The sequence below is a fragment of the Vicugna pacos genome, unplaced genomic scaffold, assembly GCF_048564905.1.
Source record: "Vicugna pacos unplaced genomic scaffold, VicPac4 scaffold_20, whole genome shotgun sequence".
NCBI classification, from domain to species: domain Eukaryota; kingdom Metazoa; phylum Chordata; class Mammalia; order Artiodactyla; family Camelidae; genus Vicugna; species Vicugna pacos.
In genome coordinates, this window is record NW_027328741.1 from 16,279,120 (window position 1) to 16,303,501 (window position 24,382).

The 24,382-nt window shown below is 36.6% G+C and overlaps 1 protein-coding gene across 1 annotated transcript in view; it reads right to left on the bottom strand.

The window, feature by feature from the left end:
* Positions 1-23,993, bottom strand: part of LOC140693820 (uncharacterized) — a 49,467-nt gene extending 25,474 nt beyond the window's left edge. Inside the window, exons 1-13 of the mRNA XM_072957446.1 lie at positions 23,895-23,993; positions 22,321-22,406; positions 21,992-22,039; positions 21,733-21,853; positions 20,376-20,441; positions 19,432-19,495; positions 18,015-18,082; positions 15,923-16,054; positions 14,465-14,572; positions 12,485-12,595; positions 12,041-12,102; positions 9,732-9,816; positions 664-908 (exon numbers count right to left, since the gene is read on the bottom strand). Coding sequence (XP_072813547.1) covers positions 16,007-16,054; positions 18,015-18,082; positions 19,432-19,495; positions 20,376-20,441; positions 21,733-21,853; positions 21,992-22,035 — 411 coding nt within the window. The 5' untranslated portion in view covers positions 22,036-22,039; positions 22,321-22,406; positions 23,895-23,993 and the 3' untranslated portion in view covers positions 664-908; positions 9,732-9,816; positions 12,041-12,102; ... (1 more) ...; positions 14,465-14,572; positions 15,923-16,006. The remainder of the gene's footprint in view (positions 1-663; positions 909-9,731; positions 9,817-12,040; positions 12,103-12,484; positions 12,596-14,464; positions 14,573-15,922; positions 16,055-18,014; positions 18,083-19,431; positions 19,496-20,375; positions 20,442-21,732; positions 21,854-21,991; positions 22,040-22,320; positions 22,407-23,894) is intronic.
* Between the last annotated feature and the right edge of the window lie 389 nt (positions 23,994-24,382).

Below are 24,382 nucleotides of genomic sequence, written 5' to 3' on the forward strand. Positions count from 1 at the left end.
GGGACATCCTGTTATCCCCCATCTCTGCTAACCGTGGGTGGACAAAGCTTGGGTTTGAGAAAGTTGCCCAGGTCACATGGTTGACAAGTGCGGAGCTGGGGATTTGCACCCTGGTCCCAGGAGTCTGGATCATGGAAAGGGCTGGGTGGGGCAGCTTATTGCAAAGGGAAGTCCTGCCCAAGCCCCTCCCATGAGAGCCCACCCAACAGCACAACTCGGAGAGTCAGCATTTCCTGGACCAGATGGACAGAACCTCAAAACTTCTTTGCAGATAGTTTCCATGTTCTTTTGCAAGCACAGAAAGGCCGCAGACCAGGGAAGGATAAGGCCAAGAGTGTTTTCACTGGGGAGAGTGAAGGACAAGTGTGAAGACACACAGCACTCCCAGCAGCCATCTCGGCAGAGCCTGACACTGGGTGAGCAGCTACCGTGACTACCTACCATAACCCTGTGAGGTTCATGCCTGTACAACTCTGCCTGTGAGAAGAGCAAAGTGAAGCTCAGAGAGGTGTGGGGACATTCCAAAAAGAAACAGATAAGGTGGGATCATCACCACCATGCTGTGCAGGTGTCACACTGTCACACTGCTCATGCATGGCCTGCTGGGAGTAGTGAAGGCCTGATAGGAGCACAGGAACACTGTGGTGAAGGTGACGTTTGTACCTGGGACAGCTGGTACCGGGGACTCTAGCTGGTTCTTCATTGTGCCTGCTTTGAGTGTCAGCGTGTTGCAGCCTCATGTAGGGGAAGGGCTGTCTCCTTTCCACACCGGTGCAAAAGGAAGAGCATGTACACACTGGCATCACCATAGACCACCGGCAGGATCAGGATCTGGAGCTCAGAGCAGAAACTGCCAACACCTCAGGAACTGGTGCAAGAGGAGGACCTGAGTGCCCCCTGAAATATTTCTAGTTTTAAAAACATACTTCATTAGGGGGAAGTGATAAACAGTTGATCCCTTCAAAATATTCTGTTATCCAAGGAACAATAGCACCTCAGCATTGTAAGAGGTTTAACTCAGTCATCAATAACCATCACTATAGGTATGAGAAAACAGAGTGTTAGGAGTTACAAAAGGGTCTCAAGATCATGCAGGTCTGAACTGAGAACCATCCAAAGCATGTGCTGCATGATAGCCTCTCTAAGCTACCTGAGGCTTGGTCTGCTCCTGACACAGGGCAGATGGTTCTGAGAAAACCACACTCCTCAGGGGACCCCAGGGAGTTGACAGAGTTGAGTCTGGGTTCCTGGTCATCTTCTAAGTCTGGAATTTTGAGATTCTTCTGCACCTGTCCTTCCTCCAGAACAGAATCTGATTCAGGCGGGATTCCAAGGACTGAGGCATGTGCCAGGCAAGAGAGCAGGCATGGCTGGATGAGAGCATCACCAGTGCCATTAAAAAAGAGGCCAGGGCACTGAGATTTCCATTGATTTAGCATCATGGCTGGGAGGGGTCATGTGTTCTACAGTGAGTTCCGAGTATCCTGCACCGCCCTCGAGGACCTGCAGGGGGCGAACGAAGCCAGCGTGCCTTAGGTGGCGGTGCGCATGCGCAGTCCGCGTCAGCAGCCAGCGTCTTCCCTGGGGGCGGAGCTTGCTTTCCTCAGGGCTGAGAGGGCGGCGCCAAGGAGGCTCCGGGACACCGCTGCCTGCGTGTCTGCGGGAGGATGCTCCCCGCTCTCTGTCTGAAGTTACGCCGGTTTCCCACGACCTGAGCCCGCTTCCTGCCGGGGTGTGTGTGGACCTGACCGAGCTGGGGCCCCGGCCAGCAGGGCAGGAGGGGACGGGTGCGCTGGCGGGCCCGCTTCGACTATTCTCCTCGCCCGCCGGGAGCGGGTGAGTGCCCGTGTCCATCGGGGCCGCTGGGGTGTCCGCGCCCCTGGTCCTCACCGCCCGGGTCCCCCCTTCCCCCGTGTGATCGTAGGTGTGTACACCGCGGGTCAGGAGCGGGGATGCGGGTGTGAGTGTCCGTGTCCATCCGGGCCGCGGGGGTGTCCGCGCCCCTGGTCCTCACCGCCCGGGTCCCCCCTTTCTCCGTGTGAACGGAGGTGTGTACACCAAGGGTCAGGAGCGGGGACGCGGGTGTAATGGGAAAGGGGCTGAGAAAGTACTGAGAGTTAAAGAGAAGTGTGTAAAATTACATTATGTTAATTTTTATATTTTAAGTGTGTCAAAGTCAGAGTTTATCATGCTTTTACTTTCTTGTCTTTAAAGGAATGCAATCATTTAGTTTATACTTAAAATATGCTTCTCAGCTTATCTCATTTTCAAGTCAAAATACTGCCACGGTTGACATTTTCTCATAATACAGTGACAATCTTAAACATGTGTGAATATAAACTCATTGAAAAAATCTTGCAGTATTCCATGGTGAGTTGTCTTCTTAAAAATAATATCCAGGCCATTGCTAAATTATTACAAAAATATAAATTTTTTGAAGCACTTTTAGAAGTTCCACACACAGTGGTATTTTTAAAACACCAACCACTGCATAGTGCTTAAGATCATTTAAGATGAAATATATTCAGACCTAAAACTTTAGAATACTCAAAAGGCAGGGTAATGGCTGCTTTTTCATTGCAAATACACTTTTTTCTTCATAAGTGCAAAATACGAAGGTATTCAGCTAAATTTTGTATATCTTAATTCAAAAGGTGAAATTAGAATATAATCTCATTTTTTATTTTAAGGCTATTTCCCATAAAAATTGGTATTTTTATCTGTAGGACCTTAATTGTCTATTCATTTGTTTTTTTCTTTTCGTTTATTTTCTTTAACAGAGAGTGCATTCTTGTGTCTTGTTAGAGTTTTTAATTCTCCTAACTTATTCCAAGACTTTCTGACACTGATAGTAAATAATGGGAAAGGCCTTATAGTAACTGCATCTTTTCATGTAGTCAGGATTTTTTTTTTTTTGGATAACTTTTTTTTACAATTTCCACTTGGTTCACAATATTATCCCATTATGACAACTCAATAAAAAATTGTAATCTGTTTACACCAAGACACTTATGTCAGCACAGTGCTTTTGCTGATATGATTTTACATTAGATTATAATATAATATTTGATTTGATTTACATATAGACTAATACCTATTTTATATATTTACACACATATATGAATATCTGCTAAATGTCATTAATTTGCATGGGGTGGTAGCTGATAACATGTGATCTTTCTGACCATTGGCTATTCTTATGTGTGTCTAACGTACTTCTTAGAACAGATACTAGAACATCACACCTCTCATTATACAGTATTTTAAAGGTTATATTTTATTTTATTTATTTTTAAACATTTTTTATTGAGTAATAGTCATTTTACAATGTTATGACAAATTCCAGTGTAGAGCACAATTTTTCAGTTATACATGAACGTACATATATTCATTGTCACTTTTTTTTTTTGCTGTGAGTTACCACAAGATCTTGCATATATTTAAGATTCCACACATGAGTGATCTCACATGGTATTTCTCTTTCTCTTTCTGTACTGCTCCACCATGAATAACATTCTTCAGGAGCATCCATATCTCTGCAAATGGCGTTATGTAGTCAGTTTTTGTGGCTGAATAGTATCCCATCATATAAATATCCTACATCTTTATCCAGTCATCTGTTGATGGACATTTTAGGCTGTTTCCATGCCTTAGCTGTTGTAAATAGTGTAGAAAAATCAGCTGAAAACCTTATGGGGGTTCCCTTGTAACTCACTCTTTGTTTTTCTCTTGCTACCTTTAGGATCATTTCTTTATCCTTGAATCTGGCTATCTTGATTAGGATATGCCTTGGTGTGGGTCTGTTTCGGTTCTTCCTGCTTGGGACCCTCTGAGCCTCCTGTGCTTGGATATGATTCCTTCTTTAGGTTTGGGAAATTTTCAGTCATGAGTCCTTCCCATACCTTTTCAATCCGCTTTGTTCTTTTTCCCCTTCTGGAACTCCTATTATGCATACATTGGCACAGTTTATATTACCCCATAGGTCCCGTATATTGTTTTGTTTTTCATTTGTTTTTCTCTCAGCTGTTCTGATTGGGTGCTTTCTGTTGTCCTGTCTTCTAGGTCACTTATTTATTCTTCTGTATTTTCTTGTCTGCTTTGCACAGCCTTTAGGTCAGCTCTCATCTCAGCCAATGAGTTTACTAATTCTACCTAGTTCTTCTTTATAGTTTCTATTTCATTTTTGATACATTTTATATACCTAAACACTATTTCTTTTAGTTCCTTCAGTACTTTGATCACTCTTTTTTGAAATCTTGATTTAATAGACCATCAATGTCTATTTCTTTGTTCATGCTTTCAGGGGATTTCTCTTGATCTTTTCATTGGGAGTGGTTTCTCTGCTTCTTCACATTGCTCATATCTCTCTGGCACCGTGGCTTAAGGAGTAGCAGTTACCTACTTATCCTGGAGATGGTGTGCCCTTAATGATTTTATCGAGAGGACTTTGTGTCTTTGCCCTGCTTCATGAACTCAGCTTGCTGTTTCATAGGCCTTCTGTTGGCACCCTCATCTGTGCTGCTCTCAGTGGCTGTTGGCCAGCAGATTGTGCCCCCTCCTAACACTAGGTCAGGAGCTGAACTCTTATCCAGTGGGTGGGCAGGTCACTCCCCCTCCTGATGCCACAGTCAGATGCTGTGCTTAGGGGGAAGCAGGTGGGCAGATCACACCCTGTCCCAGCACTGTGGTCAGGTGCTGTGTTCCTGCCAGGAAGGTGGGTGGCTGCCCACCTGCCCTCTCCTGGTGCTGGTCGCTCCGCTGCTCTGTGCAGCTGCCTGCTCTGCCTCGGGTAGGCGGTCTGTAGGTGGGCTCAGGGAAGACCACGGAACAGCCCCGCCTACGCTCTGTGCCAAATCTGAGCTCCTTGTTTCCCTTGGCGGCACAAGTTCTCTGAGGTGTCAGGGTAGAAAAATCCTCTCTGCCTCAGGCTATAAACAAGTCTCAGTCCTGCCTAAAAGGTTGTGGGGCCCCCACGTGCAGATTCAGGTCTCAGCCCTGCCCCCGCCCTGGCAATATGCACAGGAGGAGATGGTAGCTGTGGCTGAGCCCTGTCTCTCTTCTTGCGAGATGTGCCAGTAATGGCACAGGTCTGAGGAGACAAAGGCTTCAGCACCCCTCCCCCTAGGGCACATGCCTGCTTATAGTTTTGTTTACCTTCTGAGTTAAAATTTACCTGACAATGAAATGTATAAATTAGCCTTTTGAGGTTCATCCTTGTATCGGTAGTTGATTCTTTTTTATTGTTGAATTGTATTCCATTGTTTGAATATACTATCATTTGTTTTATCCATTCTCCTACTGATAAATACTTAGGCTTTGGATATCTTTTTTTGCAAGCAAACATTTTTTTTTAAAAATGCAAATATAATATACATGCTTACATGTGAACATATCTTAAGTATACAGCTCAGTGATTTTTCACAAAGTAAACACATCTATGTAACCTTCATCCAGTCAAGAAACAGAACATTGCTGTTCCACTTTGGGTTTCTTCCCAGATACTATGGCACCCCTTTGATGGATTCACCATCCTAAATTCAGCCACCATGGATTGGTTTTTTTGCTTTTGAAATTTTTAGTCCCGTACATTCCACTCAACATTATGTAAGATTCATCCACTAGTGTTTTCTGTAAACTAGTATATTTATTTTTATTGCTTTAAAGTATACAACTTGTATGCATGTGCCACCACTTATGGTTATGTATTTATTGTTGACAGGTGTTTGGGTCATTTTCTATTTGGGGCTATAACAAATAGTGATTATGAGAATTTTCTGGATGTCCTTTTGTGCTCTGATGTAGAAGCTTCTGAAGGGTACACAGGGAGTGTGTGTTTGTATGTATGTATATGTGTGTGTGTGTGCATATATACACACACACACATATACATATATAACTTTCATTCAAAAAGCCTACTTTCAAATTATTTGTAAGAATTTATATTCCCACTGGCCATGTGTAAGAGTCCCCATTGCATGTTACCCTCACCAATGCTTCATATCACTTAACAACTAACTATTCTAGTGGATGTCTAATGGTGTTCCAAGTGTGGTTGTAGTACGTATTTTTATTATTACTAAAGAGCTCAGCCACTTTTCATAGCTTATTTGGATTTTTCTTTTTGTGTGTGAAGCACCTGTTCAATTTTTTTGCACATTTTAATATTGAGGTTTTGCCTTTTTCTCCACTGGTTTTTGTTCTCTATATGCCCTAGATACAAGTCTTTTGGTGGATATAGATATAGCAAATATATTTTCGCACCATGTGGCTTTTCACTTTCTTAATGGTATCTCTTGATAAAAATAATTCTTAATTTTACTGAAGTCCAACTTAAAACTCTTCTTTTATGTTTAGTGCTGTGTCCTGTTTAAGAACTCTTTGCCGCTTCAAAGTCATTAAAATATCTCCTACACTATTTTCCAGATGCTTTATTTTGGTGGGGGATTAGGTTATTTATTTTAATGGAGGTACTGGGAGTTGAACCCAAGACCTTATGCATGCTAAGCACACATTCCACCTGAGCTTTACCCTCCCCCAGATGCTTTGCTTTTTGTTTCAAATTTATTAGATTTATAATCTATCTAAAATTACTGTTCATGTATGGTACAGGGTTTAATTCAATACTGTTCCATTGGTCTATATGTCTAACTTTAGGAAGTTATCACATAGACTTAATATTGTTTTATAATAAGTTCTTTAACATTGTTCTTTAATATCAGCTTGGCTATTGTTGGCTCTTCAAGCTTCTCTATGTATTTAGAATCAGCTTGTCAAGTTCTACAAAGAAACAGTAACAACAATTAAGTTTTGGGGATTTTGATGTGCACATATAAATCTTTGAATCAGTTGAAGGGGAACTGACATCTTTAAAATGTTGAACCCTCCAATCCATAAATTTGGATTACCTCCCCTATACTTATTTTTATCACTGCTGTTACAAATTATCACAAATTTTGCAGCTTAAAGCAACACAAACTTATTATTTTATGATTCTGTAGGTCAAGTCAGGAACAGGTATCACTTGGCTAAAAATCAAGATGTCAGCAGGGCTGTATGCCCTTCTGTAAGTCAAAGGAAGAATATATTTCCTTGTCTTTTCCGGCTTCTAGTGTTCACCCACATTTCTTTACCCATGACCCTTCCTCTATCTTCAAAGCTAACAGCTTTACAGCTTTCTAATCCTTCTTCCAAAGTCATATCTTTCTGACCACATCTGGGAAAGATTTTCAATTTTTAATGACTCCTGTTGTTAGACTAGGCCCATGTAGATAATCCAGGCTAATCTCCCTGTCTCAGAGTCCTTAACCTGATACATCTGCAAAATACCCTTTGCCATGTAAAATAACATATTCACAGATTTCAGGATTAGAACATGGATATAGGTAGGGGTCAGTGTGGTGCACTATTCTGTTTATCAAACTGTTTAACATTTGATACTTTCTGACAAACGTATAAGATAGAAGATCCTGGTCATGTTTAGAATGCTTCCTCTGCAAAATATTGGGCACTGAGTTTATTTGAAAGGACTGAAAATAATATTACCACAGGAATGGTTTCCTAATTCTACTGACATTTACTTACTTTATACTTAAATACCCAAAATGGTCAGCCAGGAGTGGGATCTTGGCAAATAAAATAAAAGTATAATTCAAGCTTTTATCACTGAATTTATTAGCTAATTCTATTTTAGAAACAGACAGAAAATAAAACAATTTAGAGTAAGCCTGCTTGCTTATATATTAAGTGAAAATAAAGTTTTAAAAGCATGTCTGAATATGGGATAAAGTGAGCATCATAAAATGTAATGTTAATATTTAGTACCTGGAAATCTCAAACTCCCAATTTATAAACAAGTTCATACTGTATAGCACAGGGAACTATATCCAATAAAGTTTTGTAGTAACTTATGGTGAAAAAGAGTATGAAAATGAATATATGTATGTTCATGTATGACTGAAGCATTGTGCTGCACACCAGAAATTGACACAAAATTGAAAACTGACTACATATATATATATATATATATATATATATATATATATATATATATATATATATATATATTTGAAAGGACTGAAAGGACTATATATACCAAGAAAAAAATTAGATTGCTAACCAATAAAAAATCTGTCAGTAATATAATGCTAGAAACACTGAGACACAAAAGAAAATTTCAGGCATACATCTGTTTATAGAGTCATAGAAAAAATAATGCCTATGCAAGTCCCTGATAAGCATGAGAAAATAGGAAAGGCAATATAAAAGTTCAAAATGCTTTGCTATGTAAGAGCTGCAACATGACTCAGACACAAACTTCAGTGGTCAAAATATCTATATAATTAATGATAACTTAAAGTAATTGAGGGCATCATTTTAAATGAGATAAAAATAGCTGCTCAATTTTCATATTACTAACCAAGTCATTTCTGTTTATAGTAGGTTTATATTATTTTTATATGTATTTATATTTAATAAAGACATATCAACTTAGATCCTGGCAGATAATTGACAGTGGAGCAACTGATTGATTTAAATGGGCATCACAGGCTTATCAGATTTCATATGCTTTAAATATACATTAGATATTAGCTGTCAGGAAGAGTTCAATTTTCATTTATTCTAACATAGCTGTGCCACAGGCAGGTTACTCTGTATTCACAATGGAGGATCATGATAGATATGAAGATATCAAGCCTTATTGATCTTCATAGGGGTGCTTTTATAAGAAAAGGAGAATAAAATAAAAAAAAATCTAAAATACTACTTTTTTTATAGTGTTCTAACAGTTATATCTTTTATTTTTTAACTGAGTTATAGTCCATTTACAATGTTGTGTCAATTTCTGGTGTACAGCACAATTTTTCAGTCCTTTATGAATATACGTATATTTGTTTTCATATTTTTTCACCATGAGCTACTACAAATTCTTGAATATATTTCCCTGTGCTATACAGTATAAGCTTGTTTATCTATTCTATATATACCTGTCAGTATTTACAAATCTTGAACTTCCAGTCTGTCCCTACTCACACCCCTCCCCCCTGTAAAATACTATTAAATCAACATATATTTTTGAAGAATTATGAAAAATGGGAAACTATAAGTTGTTTCTTTAAATTGGAGCAAAGAGAACTACTTTAACTGGAAAAATACTTAAAATCTGGCAAGTTTTATGATTTCATGTTCACCCCTGACAGCTTTTCTTTCCTCCTTTCTCCTTCAATCTTTATTGGACCTTCTAAAGAATTAAATTACAAAAAAGAAAAAAAGAAAGAAAGAAAGAAAATTAAGAAACAGCTCTGCATCTAAAATAACCTCCTAACTGGAAAGATGGTATACTTTGTGAAAAATTTACAGCTGCCAACTTATGATCTATGTCTCTGTCCACACTGCCTTACTTGTTAGGGAGGGTCTTAAAAAAAAAGTAAAGAAAAATAGCAAATTATAATGGCTTTTACATTTTAAATGCTTTTCTATGTGTCTACAATCTGCTCTATCATGAGTTATTAAGATAAACATTATCAGCTATACTCTACTTTCCTATCAGGCACATTGTGACTCTAAGAAGCACGCACGCTCTAACTTACCATCTGCTGGTGGTGTACAGGTTAATGCAGTTCTTTTGGCAATATATGGTTTTGTAGTCTAGTTGTCTAACTACTACATAATGGAAAAGATGTAGAACTACTGGTACCACTGCCCTCGGTCTCTGTCATTTACCTTAAACATACCTGGAAAAGTAGATTCAAAAACTCATTGGCAAGAACATTTTTCACACTCCAGATCTGATATTCTTCTAGAGTTAAGATGGCCATTCTGAAAGAGAAACAATATTTAAGAATATCTTAAATCTTCATTTTCTTATATTATTTGAATTAAACTTGTTTTACTAAACTTGCAATGGTCATTTGTCTGAAAGAAAACTAATGATTTAATGTAGATGCTGTGTATTCATCCGAAAGTAGGCCAGCAAGAATAAGTTCAAAAGTAACCAAACTCTGAAGTAGTCACTCATAACGTGGGCAATTTATCACCAAAAATCTTCCTCCAGTAAGACCTGGGAAATAACTCACAGTATCTTCTGGTTCAAGGTGAAGTTTACTAACAGAACCCACAAAAGTTTCTGGGTAGAGAAAAAGGACTATTTACTAACTTTGAAAGCATTTTTCCAAACTCTTTGGATTATGCCCTTTGACCCTAACAATTTTCTAAGATCTTTAAAACATCTGGCAATATTATTAGACTTCTTAAGAGATTTAAAAGAACTAAATATATATAATAAATGAGTATCTATATTAACATTTCCTCAAAATAAAATGTAACATTACTTTCACAAGTTGAGTAAAGCAGTATTTTTTTTTTTTGGTGTCAAAGTGTACCAAAAATTACATTTATATACAGTAGACAATATTTCTTGGCAGGCAAAAATATAACCAAATGCTTCTTACTTCATGTTTTGAACAATCACCTTAACAATCCTAGATGAATAATAATGTTCTTAGCGTTTATTACTTAATTATATTTTTATTATCTAATGATTTATTATTTAAAGATATTTAATAATATTTACTATTAATGATATTCATGTATTCATTCAATATATATTACCATTTATTACAAGAAAAGATTTTAAAGCACTGTGATGGTAATTAATGGCTTTCATGATGCAACTTCCATTGAAGTATATTAACACCAATGTAATGGTACAAAATAATGGGTAATATTGTCACCGTCTAGTCACCAGTGAATATGGGTAATAGGTTTGGTTGAAAGGTCCAAAATCTATTCTAAATTTTTACCATTTCATTATTATGGTTACACGGAGATGGAGCAGCTAAATGATCTTTTTTTTTAATGTTCAAAAGTACAGCCATAAGAAGAAACTCGGTCTTATATAAAAATAGACAGCAATGATAACCTCCATACTTATCAAACACCCAGAAGAAAGGCGATGGAAATTGTATCTCTACATAAGGTATTTCCTAATAGAAACTTTCCTGTGTTTCTGTTTTCATATATACCAAATAGAAATGGCTACCTTAGTTTTGGGCAGAAAAGTAAATGAAGACGGTTATCTGAATTGCCAAACAAAGATCAAGCCCTGAAAAATTCATTTCTATTATTTATTTCTATTGAGTGTCAGTTAATAAGACTATGATGATTTCTTCTGGATTTGTGATTGAAAAAAATGTTACTTATTTTTCTAAGCCTGTGTAAGGCCACTATGGTCTACATCCTACCATTTGCAACTTGGTACATGTCAACATTTGAATAGAAAGGGTCAAATTAACTCATATGTGTCTCACATATATGGATTATCTTCAGTTTCACAGGGATACATAGACATTAAGGCAAACCTATTATAATATCTTTAATAAATGTTTTGAAACTAAAAAAATTCAAGGCTTTATTCTTTGTAAAGTACATGCTTGTTTCTGCTATTATACACTTATTCTGGCTGCTATTAAAGACCTTAGGACAGACCCTCACCAATATTATTGAAAAAAAAATTTAAAAACTATATACACCACCCAGATTGAGATGAAAAATAATTTCCATCATCCCAGATATCCTATGCTCCTTCTCAGTTAACTCACCCATCTCCAAAATCACTATTGTAACACTTATTAACATTAGTTCTGTCTCTGTTCTAGAACTTCATATAAATTAAATTGTACAATGTGTTCTTTTATTGTGGCTTCTTTTGCTCAATATAAGTTTTGTCTTACCATAATGTATTAAACTGGGAGAAGTAAAGATTATAAACTACAGATGGCAAGGGCTGTCTCTACTTAATTTTTACAAAATGCCTAGCTTATAAAATATAATGTTTTTATGTAAATAACACTTAATGGAGTTGTTTAAAGGTCGAATGGGCTTTCCTTAGGGACAACTTGGAGTTATTGTAACCACAGGTCCAAATAAGCATTTAGCAGGGATGATGCAGAAGAGATTCAAGTATGTATATGTAACGTATGTATACCAATTCAGAATATAATGTATTTTTAGAAAAGAATAAATTAGTCTCTGCTAGACTCACCTTTGTGGTGTCATGTGCATTCTATGTGTCTCTACAATGTTGGATAGATCCACAAGTAATTCCTTTAAAACCAGAAACCCAAATCAGTAGTTAGGAAAGAGAAGGTATCATTTTTATTAGACAGTAGCTGAAGTATAAAATATTTTTTTGGTCAAGTTTTGTTTTTTTTTAATTCCAGAAATAGATTGCTTGTTTACCTTAAAAATTTATGACAATTTTCCAGTGGTTTCATTTTTTTTTTTACATAATACATTCAGTTTATTAAATTTTCTAAGGTAAATTCTCTTCCCAATTTTGCATCTTTGGCTATGAATATTTTGAGTAGCATAATATAGAACCTAGAAGTAGTAAGAAATCTTTTTCTCAACCTCTTTTAAAAAATTCTTCACTCTATGTTCCTGTTGGAAGTTTACATGCAAGAAGATGTATACAATCAGACTTTACCAGGGTATCATCGGTGCAGTTGTCCTTCCAGACCTCTGTGCAACCACGTGTCTCTCAGTTCAACCCTACAGAGAACTCCATCACCATCAACATCAAATACCTTGAAGCAAACTAAAGAAAAGAAACTCTTATGGAGGAAAATTACTTTTATATTCTGAAGTATAATACATTTTATTACAACCTGCCCTAGTGAAATTACTTAGTTCCTCAAACAACTACATTCTGGATTAAGTTCTTATTTGGAGGAGATTGTGTCATTAAAGTCCTTTGAACTTGTAGGAATTCCTGTACACTTCACAAGTCTCTCTCCTTATATAATTAGCCAGCTTAGAGAACTCTATCCTTCATCTAAATCTAAAGTTAAATTTCTTGCAAACTGAAAAAGAAGGGCCAAGTTACTATACAATATCTCACAGATTTTGAGAAGGTAATTCAAGCTTTTAAATTAATTTCTAATATTTATAACTGATCACTTCAGAGTTGATTCTTACAATGCTGAAAATATTCCATCTACATTAAGAATCAACAAAAAGCTGGTACAGTCAGCTCCCCGTATCCATTGGTTCTGCATTCACAGGTATAAACAATAGATCAAAAGTATATATGTATATGTATATATATATATATATATAAATTTTCCCAGAAAGTTCTGAAAAGCAAAACTTGAATTTGCTATGCACTGACAACTATTCACATATCATTTACATTGTATTTACAAATAATTACATTGTATTAGGTACTAAAAGTAATCTAGAGATGATTTAAAGTATACAAGAGGATGTGCATAGATTATATGCAAATACTATGCCATTTTACATAAGGACATGAGCATCCATGGACTTGGTATCTGAGGGGGTCTCAGAACCAATCCTCAGCAGATAATGAGAGATGACTGTATAAAGATTTTGCCTCTCCAATGTAATTAATGTGCACCCAATATTTTTGCCTAAGAACAATTTCAATTCTTCAATGACGTTTATATACAACAAGCTAAAAATCCAAAATATCAGCACTTTGCTAATTAACATCAATATCAGCAAAATTGCTAGTTAGTCTATTTGGTTAACTTCCACTAGTCCACTGGCAAAAAAATAAATTAAAAAAAAATTTAAGACAACAACCTCAATTGAGAAACAAAGACTTCAGCCTCTTTAATACCAGAACTTTAATGTGAACAAATAATCTATCACAAAGCCAGGTTAGAGTAATGGTATACTATCAGGGAAGATAAAAGAAATCTAAATTTTTAAGATTAAATAATTATCTACTTCACACACCCATGTAATAATTATGCTATTAAGTTAACTGAGTGCATCACAGTACAACATTACTAAAGAATATTGAACTATTAAGTATCATACCCAAAATATGCAGTATTTGTGAAGCTGTATTTTAGAAAGATGCAGAGATAATGACCCTAGTGAATATGTAAGAATTAGGTTCCAATTAAATGTAAACTGCTGCATTTTCCTAAACAAATATGGTTAAGATTTAGGAATGTAATATGCTTATAAATTATGCCATAATATTTTAGATAGGTTTAAAAGATAAATTTAGTATTTAATAAACTTGTTTTATCATAAATTTAATTTTGCTAATAAAATATCAATATACACAGTGATAGAAAATAAGTTGAAATTCAAGTTAAGCAAGACAAATTTTCTATATAGACTACCAGAAAATATTTTCTATATGCTTAACATTTTCAAACACATCATGACTGATGTAGTTCATTTATCATGAATTGTACATTTATCTGGAAAATCAACCATTATTAATAACAAAGATCTTAAATTACTCCACAGTAAAAAAGAATAGATGATTGAACCTTTACACTGACGTCAGTAAAACCTTAGCAAGAGATTGCTATTTGCAAAAGGGATGAAAATTCAAGCCTTAATCAGATGATTTTTTACATGAATGGATGCTAATTTTTTTCTCTGTATAGCTTCCAAATTTTGTGATGTTTAACACACTTACATTTCTGTCTTTCAGCCAGAGGTCCTCTGCAACAAGCTGATAGCCCACAGGATATCTCCTTAAAATCTATGTGGCTGTCATGATTTTCACCAAAAGCATTAAATAAACCTGTAAAATAGGAACACAGACAGAATAAATCACAGCCAACAAACTTTCTGTTAATAATGACATGCCTATGAAAGGAGGCATGACTCGCATAAACTGATTTAGTTTTTAAAAGTTATCAGTAGTTTCCACTGTCTTAGGAAGTTTTTCCCCCACCCCCTGGCATAATTATAACCAACATTTAACTTCCTAGAAGAAAATACTATCATTTAGTGTTTGGTTTTGTCTGCATACCTGTCTCTATCTTATATTAATTCCAAAAGTCAAAAGTGATTGTAGAATGTAAAAAATAAAAATGTATTTTAAAAATTTAACTGGAAAAATGTCAGAGACCACAATTATCCTAATTTGGAAAGACTAAGAAGAAAAAGGAAAAAAGAAGAAGAAAAGTTGAACTCTATCAAAGATATACTGTGTTGTTATTAATGAGATTCATACAGCTCCTTCATGAAGCAAAGAAAACTAACACACTATATTATAAGAGACAGAAATTCTGTACTGCAGTCTTCATTGTACCACTTAATCTGTATAACTAAATATATTAAATTTCAGAAATAAAGGGCAATTTATAATCTAATCCTTTGGTTTTTAAACTTTTCCTAAAAAATAAATGGAATCATTTTATTTTCAAATGAAATGATTTCTCAATCTCTAATTATAAAAAGTTAAAAACATAACTGCACTGCTGAAGTGGAAACCCTGTCTGTTCTAGCTCCCCTAACAAATAAATATTTCTAAAACACACTAGAAACCTGAAGAATACAGACTGTCTATTTCAAGAATCTAATTCTGTGCCCTCAAAGAGCAGAAAATTGAAGCTAAGAAGTAGTTAAATGACTTGCTAAAAGTAAGAAATTTTTTTTAAAAAGGTCTGAATCAGAAGAAGAACCCAAGCTTTCAGATTTCAAATACAGTTTTTGTGATTATCACCCACAACTGCTCCTTGTAAACCTCATTTAAAATATATATAGTAGTGAAAAGTTTAGAGCTAAGTGGGGACCTTAGAGATGGTCTAGTGGTTTCTTAATTTTTTAAGGGTGGGGGAAGTATACAGCAGTGGAACCTTCTTCTATATAAAAGAAATACAATAGACACTCCTCAGCTGAGGAAGAGGTGGGGTCATGTGTGGAAGCTAGAGCTTTGCCTATTCAGTGTCCACCACCCTGACCCTGCACCAGATGCTGAGGCACCACACTGGAGCACACTTTCATAATGATTGTCTTGGTCAAACTGATTTTATATATGAGAATATTCAAGTGCAGAAAGGTAAACCGACTTACACAAGGCTCCAAAGGTGGAACAAGGCTCAGGTGTTTAGCAAAGAACATTTGTAGAAAATAGAAGGATTCCCACCTTCACTCAGAGATGGACGAATTGGTGGTGAAGCCAATGGGCCAAATGTCTCTAAATCAAATCATCCAGTTTGGGATTGAGCCCTCAGCAACCAATAGCATTTCTCCAGATGAATGATGTCTGATTCTTCCACTGACAATCAAATCAAACAAGATTATAAAATCTCACTCTTCTCTTCTGGACAATTAATTAGTTCATCCTGATAATGTAACTTCTAAATACACATTTTAATTTCCCAGTTAAACTGTTAAAAAACTACCTAAAACAAAAACTCTGAAAGTCAAATATATTGTATCTAAAGTGGCATGAAAATTAAATTCAAATTAATGTAAAAGAGGCTTTAGAATGGGAAAAAAGTTTGCAATTTCCCATTAAGCAGGCTGTTTAATTCCAACATGTAAAATAATAAACTAAGATACTTATTTTTTGCTTCCCACACTTTTATCTGTATACCCTTTGGTGATTTTAATCTCTATCTTGGATTTGAAAATTCTTGATCATAGTCTCTCCTGGCTACACAGGTAACACACTAATAGCAGAAACTATGTTTGATTTATCCTGTCACTATGGTAACCACTTACACATTTAATACTTATTAAATAAATGTACAAAGGGGATAGACCTAAGCTTCTCCTTCTTGGCCCTAAAATTCTTACTACCCCTCCTATAAAGGCAGGAGCCTCCTCTGTAGGACAGAGAGTAAATGTATCTCATGAGAAGGATTCCCCAACAAGGGCTGTCTTTTCAGCGTGCTTTTAGATGTTTTTATGGGACATTTCAATAAAAGGATCAAGGACCTAAGCTTCCCAGTATGGTGGGCGTTGTGATGGGCATGGGAGGATGCTCACTTGGTAGGATGATATGTTAAAGACACTAACAGTGAAAAGGACAGGGCAAGATGAAGGGCGATTGGGAAACAGGACCACAGAGATGTGACATCTACTTCCCACTGTCATCTAAGTGATACCTACTTGAAAGAAACATTTCTACAGTTAAATTCTATAATGGGGGTTATTTAAATGAAGCACACATATACTCAATGAGTAGATCACATAATTTTTAGAGATTCAGAGTGCAGTAGCATTTTCAGAGTAGTTTTTACATCAATAACTAGTATTTATAAATTCCTGTGTACTAAATAAGTATGTGGAATTATTTCCATTTTGCTTTTAGACTTACTACAGCTTAACGTATTCACTGCACTGATACAGAGTAATTTTTCTAATGAATAAAAATGATAATGTACAACCTTGTTAAAGATTCTTTAATTTCACCATCACCAGATTTATGAACATTTAGGCCTATGTCTCAGGCCCTGTTTCTTACCAGCTTTTTCACCAACACCTTACATTGAGGTTATATTGCATTACCCAGAGGTCAGGAAATGTTCTTTCACACATCCACATCTTTATTAGGTCCTGTGTCCTCTGAGGAGAAACATTCTCCCCGCTTTCACATCCTTCCATTTTACAGCCTAACCACTAATCCTTCTCTAAACACCTTCTAATGCTTTCCAACCTACCAGCTACCCTAGGATTTTAACTTCTCTCTTCTGCAACTGTCCTCCACTGTATATAGTATCCAATATTCAAGTGAAGTATGAGTCCTCATTTACAGGTCTGTGGCCTCTCTAGATTACAAAGTATTTGGATTCAGTAACCTTGTCCTTTTATCACTTTTGCTGCTAGAGTTCCTTTCATAGGACCTGATACATAGTAACCACACAATAAATACTTCCTGAATGAATAAATGAATGAATGAATGAATAGCCAAGGCAATTTTCACAGCCAAGGCTTCCCCAACCCAGCTCAGTATTCTTTCTGTTATATCAAAGAGACTCTGCCCCATGAAACAATAGACCCTGCACATTTTAACAAATGTATACAATTATTAGGAACTATTATTAGAACAGAGACTAGCACTACTGTTCTCATAGTTATGTCACATAAGTAGTGTATTAAAGCTCGTTCTGATTTCTTGTTTATACAAATCAGCTATGTCTGTCACCAGTTTAAATATTAGTAATTTAGAAAACAAAAGTTATTGATTTATCTACTCATCAGAAATCATTACAACAGATCTATTTACATACCTCTTCTGTCAGTTTATATACCAACTGGAAAAGAAGGGGTGTACAGTCAACTCTGAGAGTATAATTGCCTGCAAAATAAATCTGAGAGAATTTTAATACCTCCAAATGGACTACAAACCTGTATTTAATTCTAACTTTATTTTCTAATTATAAACAATATATAACAGATTTCAAATTCAAGGCATCATTCCTGGAGAATTAAAAATAGGGTGGACCTTACAGATTATTATATTCAGTGAAGTATGTCAGACAGAGAAAGGTAAATATCACATTCTATCACTTATATGTGGAATGTAAACAAACAAAAAAAGATACAAATGAACTTATTTACAAACCAGAAATAGACTCATGACATAGAAATGAAACTATGGTTACCCAAGGGGAAAGGGGGAAGGGAAGAGATATGTTAGGAGTTCAGGATTAACAGATATACACTATTATATATGAAACAGATAACCAACAAGGACCTACTGTATAGTACAGGGAATTATATTCAGTATCTTATAATAACCTATAATGGAAAAGAATCTAAAAACAATGTATATGTATATGTATATGTATGCATATGTATATGTATATGTATATAACTGAGTAACTTTGCTGTACACGTGAAACTAATATTACAAATCAAATGTACTTCAGTAAAAAGAAATAAATAAAATTTTAGAATAGACAGATAGGTAGGGAGATAAATAGACAGGCAGACAGTCTGGCTAAAACTAAAACACAAGGTGGAAATAACTCTTCAGGAGCCAGAGAGGCTGCAGCACACACTCAGGATAGGAGACTGCAGAGGTGGACTCTGCTGCTAAGGCTGCAGCTCCTGCAGTAAAAGTAAGGGTCATTGCTCATTACGGCAGCAGTACCTAGGGGTCTTTGGCAAAGGAAGTGGTAAGGCCATAATGTTCATGTTTTTATTCATTTATTCAATTCAATATGAAGACTTTAGACTAGAGCATGTCAGTAACTAACATGTGTCCTGTGACACTTACCTAGAAATAACCATAATACGATGAAAGCCTACAGATGCACATGCCACATGTCAGGGTCAAAAGGAAGTTTGTAGTGGGTGCTTATTTCAGAGTTGTTCCAATACATACAGGAACTATTTCTGTATGAAATATTTTAGCCCAACTTTTAAAAATAGCTCCACAGGAAGAATGTCAAAAGTACTAAAGTTTTAAGTAGTAATCCAAGATAGGCAAATGGTAAATATACTAAAGAAATTAGGATCAATAGCTTAGTTATGAATCATATTGATTCATTTGAATCATAATAATGTTCTCTCTGGTAAAATGGAGAAATGGAGGTATTATTGAGGCATCTCATAGAAAGAGGATAATCCTAGTTTATGAGTTGGAGTTGATAGACTTAAATACTGGTATACTATTTAATGACAATCTGAAATAAAATTTACCTTCTGTGTATGAGTCTGCATTGATATATGCAACCTCTCTCTCCTGGAGTGTTTTCACATTCTCCTGTAGTTGAAGCAAAGCAGTCACTTAACTCACAGCATTTACAATTTTGGAAATACAAGCAAAACAAATTAATTCAGTAAAAGAGTGGTTTGCAGATACCATTATAAATCAAACACCTATGCTTTTGACCATAATTTTAAGAAAATGCTATTAACTGGTTGATAATATTAATGCAATTAAAACAAGAAAGAAAAATATTAGTGATGCTGTAGCCGCTGTTCATAGCAACAGCAGGGAGACCCAGAGGAAAACTGCCCCTGATCCCCTGCACCATAATATGAAGGGGGAAGGCTCGGAGATGCTCAGCCTCACCCTGGATCTACTGGAAGAGGACTGCTCAAAGTAAGGCCTGGAAAACTGTATTTTTAAAAGGTGTCTCTGGAAATCCTTACAGACATTAAAGTATGAGATCCCTTGATGTTGGGGATCCAAGTAACTTTACCATATTAAAAGTGAGGTTGTACTGAACACTGGAATTTGACACAACACTGTAAAATGATTATGAATCAATAAAAATGTAAAAAAAAAAAAAAGTGAGGAAGTTGGAAATTTGATTTATCAAGAATTTTTTGAAAGAGAAGATATTGATGAAAAAGAAAAATACAGGAGGGGAGGATAGAGAAAAAAACTCGAGGGAGAGAAGAGTGGCTATTAGGACAAAGACAAGACATTTCTCACACATACATGCACACACGCACACACATTCTAGAAAAATACAGCAGAAGAAGACTAATGCCATCACACAACATGGGAATATGCAGAGAGAACTCTTTTCTTCTCTCTGTTTCTCTCTCTCTCTCTAGCTTGCTACCTTATAAAAGCAGTTACAGTAAAAACATTTAAAGCTGTGAGTGGTCATCCCACAAATGAGAATTCTCACCTCTGCACTTGACCACATGGGATAGATGACAGCTGATTCTGTGGCAGAGTTTCCATTATGACAGAGCTACAGTAGAAATAAAAAAGATTCCTTAATTATATGTAAAGGTAAATGTGCTGCTGAATATGATCAAGAAGCTAGTAGAAAATGGGAAACAATATTCAAATTGTCTTTTAACTCACATGAATTTAAATTAATGCAAGGCATATTATCTTGTATCTTGGATTTATTTTATCTGTATTTTAAGCTGCTTAAATTATAAAAAGACACATGTATTTCTATATACATGTGTTCACAAGAAATTACATATTTCTAAAAGTAAATGACCTTAATGAATAAGCTCTGATTCATCTAAATAAGTGTATTATGAAATGCATGTTCATAACAACAACATAATAAGACTTTGCCATATAAATGGAATCAAATGTGATACAAGTAAATGTGATTTTATTCCCATACTTATTTGATTCATATTATTATTTTAAAGTATGCAGAAATGAGTCAGAAGGAAAGCATTTTAAAAACCATTCACAATAATAAGAAAGATATGACATTCTTTAAATCAATTCTATAAAATTTGGACTCATAAATGAACAAAACAGAGGATAGTCACAGGAAAGTGCTTTTTGGTGCGCCTGCCTTTAAAAAAATACACAAGCCTACCTTGAACATGTAAGAACTTAGAGTTACTGGACAGAGAGCATAAGGGAAGAAGATGAAAGAAGGGGGTCTATGAGAGACACTTTAAAATAAAGCATTAAGAGCCAGTGACAAATGAAAATTAATCATAATTGAATTAAAAATAAATCCTTGAAATTTTAGAGTAATTCAATTTACAAAATCATTGTATTACACTTCCCAACCAGGCACTTTTGTAAATGGTAAAATATACCTATGGTTACAATTTAGTGTTGAATCCATAAAGGAGAGACTATAATCAGAGTATAGTTATCTAAAAAGAGCATGTTGTTTTCCTGGATAGAAGAAATCCAAGGAAACTGTAAAAACTTGAAAATTAATGCCAAGGATCTAAATCAGATTTTCAATAGGCTAATTCACTTGTCAGAAGTAGTTTCCTAGGTTTGACTATTTTCTGAGCTTACAGATTTTACTTACTTATCACAAAACCAATATAAATAGAAACTAAAATATTTTAAAAATAATGAAAAAATTGGTTTGTGCTTAGTAATTAAGAGGTTGTTCTGTTTTGCCAAACTGATGTAAAAGCAAAAACAAACTCTATTTCTTAAATTTTCTTGTTTTTATCCAATTTAAAACAGTATCAGGTAATGGAACACATCTGTGATTACCCTGAGATACATGTTGACCAAGAAGATATGTTTACTGTCTTAGTTACCTCAGCCCATTTGTGGAACCCAGAAGTCCAAATTTTTCTGCATCCCAGCTGGCAAAAATGGCAGTTCTTCTCAGTCTCCAGCTTGAAATCATTGTTAACATACATGGTAAGGTACATCTGCCTAAAAACAAAGGAAAATTCACTGAAGTCACTTTCTGTCATCACTTGCCATGGAAACATTATTTACCTCTACTAATCAGTTTTCCAAAATTCTGGACAACTTCTTATAAATCAGCAGTTCCACTGGTTAGGTCAATACCTCCAAATACCCAGAAGTCCTGATGATCTCCCAGAATAACACATCTGTCTGGAAAGGAAGGCATTCAAAAGAATGACAACTTAGAATGTATTATAAAGTGCAGTAATTTATGTTTTTAAATTAAACTTCCTCCTGCTTGAGTTTCCTCCATAGAAAACCATCAAGGTACTGTCTCCTTTTAGAATTTACCTTTTTTTCCCCACATATAATTATATCACATCAACCAGGAAAAAAATATTAAGAGTTGATTAAGATTTACCTTCTCTTACTCCTGTAATCTTTGTAAAAACAAAATGTTTTAAGACATTTTAAAAAATTCACCAACTCACCAAGTTTCACAGATCCTCAGGTAGTTCTGATTACATCATAAATGCTTGTGACTTTCTTGAAGTTATGAACATGCATTTTAACCTTCCTAGAATTTCACAAAGGGAACAAATTACTTCACATAGAGCATTATGTCTAACAGGTTCCTTCCAATGTTTTATTATAAGTCTCAGAAGTACAGAAAACTGTTTAATAAGATGATAAATTCCCATATGCCCACCACCTAAATTCAATCATTGTTAATACTGTTGAACTATTTGCAAGCGAGTTGTGCAAATCATGACAGTTGTCTCCTATGTATTTAAGAATGCACCTTACGGTGAAATCAAATAAAAAAATCAGTATTTTATATTTTTCCTCCCTCATAGCTCTATTGTTGGTATTTATTTAAACTCCAAAATTATTACTCAACATGAAAAAGAATCTTGTTCTTAGCAATTTTTTTTTTAAAAAAAATGTGTATTTGTCCATTTAGAGCTCAAATCAATTAAGGGATATAAGCCCCAGGTGCTTTTTTTGGTATTTTGACCAGGGAAGATTTCTGTTTCTGACTTTTCTCTTAAACTGTTACTGAAGCTACATGCTCTGTTTTCCTTGTGTCTGTATGTATCTGTTTATAAATCACATTTTTCATTGTGTACCTCTAGAGGGTATTAATACATGAGATAATAAAGTCTCCTATGTTAAAGGAACTCTGTTCTAATTGAGTTAAATAAACACTTTTTAAAAATTCTTATAAAATAAAACTGAACTTCTAATACCTTAAGAGTTCTGAAATTTTAAAACAAGCTTCTTACAGAACTTATAAAATACTTGCAGAATCCAAATTCAAATTGCTAAGGCAAATCATTAATCAACAAGGCTCATTCAACCATTTTAGTTTAATAAAAAACAGCTATCTCCTCTCTGATTCATCAGTGTGAAGTTTCCCTTTCCCTCTACATTTCAAGCCAGTCAAACTAAAGTTCTGATCATGCCATGCTCTTTTCCAGCCCTGCACAAGCTGTCCTCTGCAGCTGGCGTTTACTGCCTGTCTTGATTCCGTGGAAAACTTACTGTTTGTGTAAAATTAAGCTCAATGAGCACATGTTCTGTGGTCATGCCTCCTTAATACCAGAACTGTCTGGGGTTAGTAACAGTAACGACTATGATGGTAAGCGCACTGGGCCATGTAGCAGTTACGCGTTCACCACTGTGACCACTTAACCCTCCCCCGCAGAAGTGACCGGTGAACTTCGCTCCTTTCCCCCTTCTCTCCTACTCCTTCCCTTAAGTTAACCTAGTATTTTGCATGTACAGTGTTTTGACAGTTATCTGAAACACTGTTTTAAGCCGTCAGTTGAAAAGGGAAGACAAAATGTTACACCTGGCCCAGAGGAGGAGAGGGGTGGGGAGTGGCTCAGAGGAAGCCGAACAGGACGCGCGGCCCCCGATCACAACACAGCCCTGTTCCTTCCCGAGTTTCGCAGCCGGGAAAGCAGAGGCGTGGGGCCCGGACTGCTTCGGGGCCTTCGTGGGAGGCCGAGGGAGGGACGGAGACCCGCGCAGGGCTGGGGAGGGGCCCGCAGGGACTCACCGTCTGTGCAGCGGCTCCTGACCCACAGCTGGGCGGGCGGCGGTGGCGGTTGAGGCGGCGGTGCCGGCTGAAGGGGCTGAGGCGGCAGCAGTGGAGGTACCGGCTAAGGGGGCCGAGGCGGCGGCGGCGGCGGCTGCGGTGCCGGCTGAGGGGGCTGGGGGGTCGGCGGCTGCGGTGACGGCTGAGGGGGGTGGGCGGGCGGCGGTGGCGGTAGAGGCTGCGGTGCAGGCTGAAGGGGCTGAGGCGGCATCGGCGGCGTTACCTGCTGAGGCGGCTGTTCCGGCTGAGGGGGCCGAGGCGGCGGCGGCTGCAGTGCCGGCTGAGGGGGCTGAGGCGACATCGGCGGCGTTACCTGCTGAGGCGGCTGTTCCGGCTGAGGGGGCCGAGGCGGCGGCGGCTGCGGTGCCGGCTGAGGGGGCTGGGAGGGCGGCGATGGCGGTTGAGTCTGCGATGCCGGCTGAAGGGGCTGAGGCGGCATCGGCGGCGGT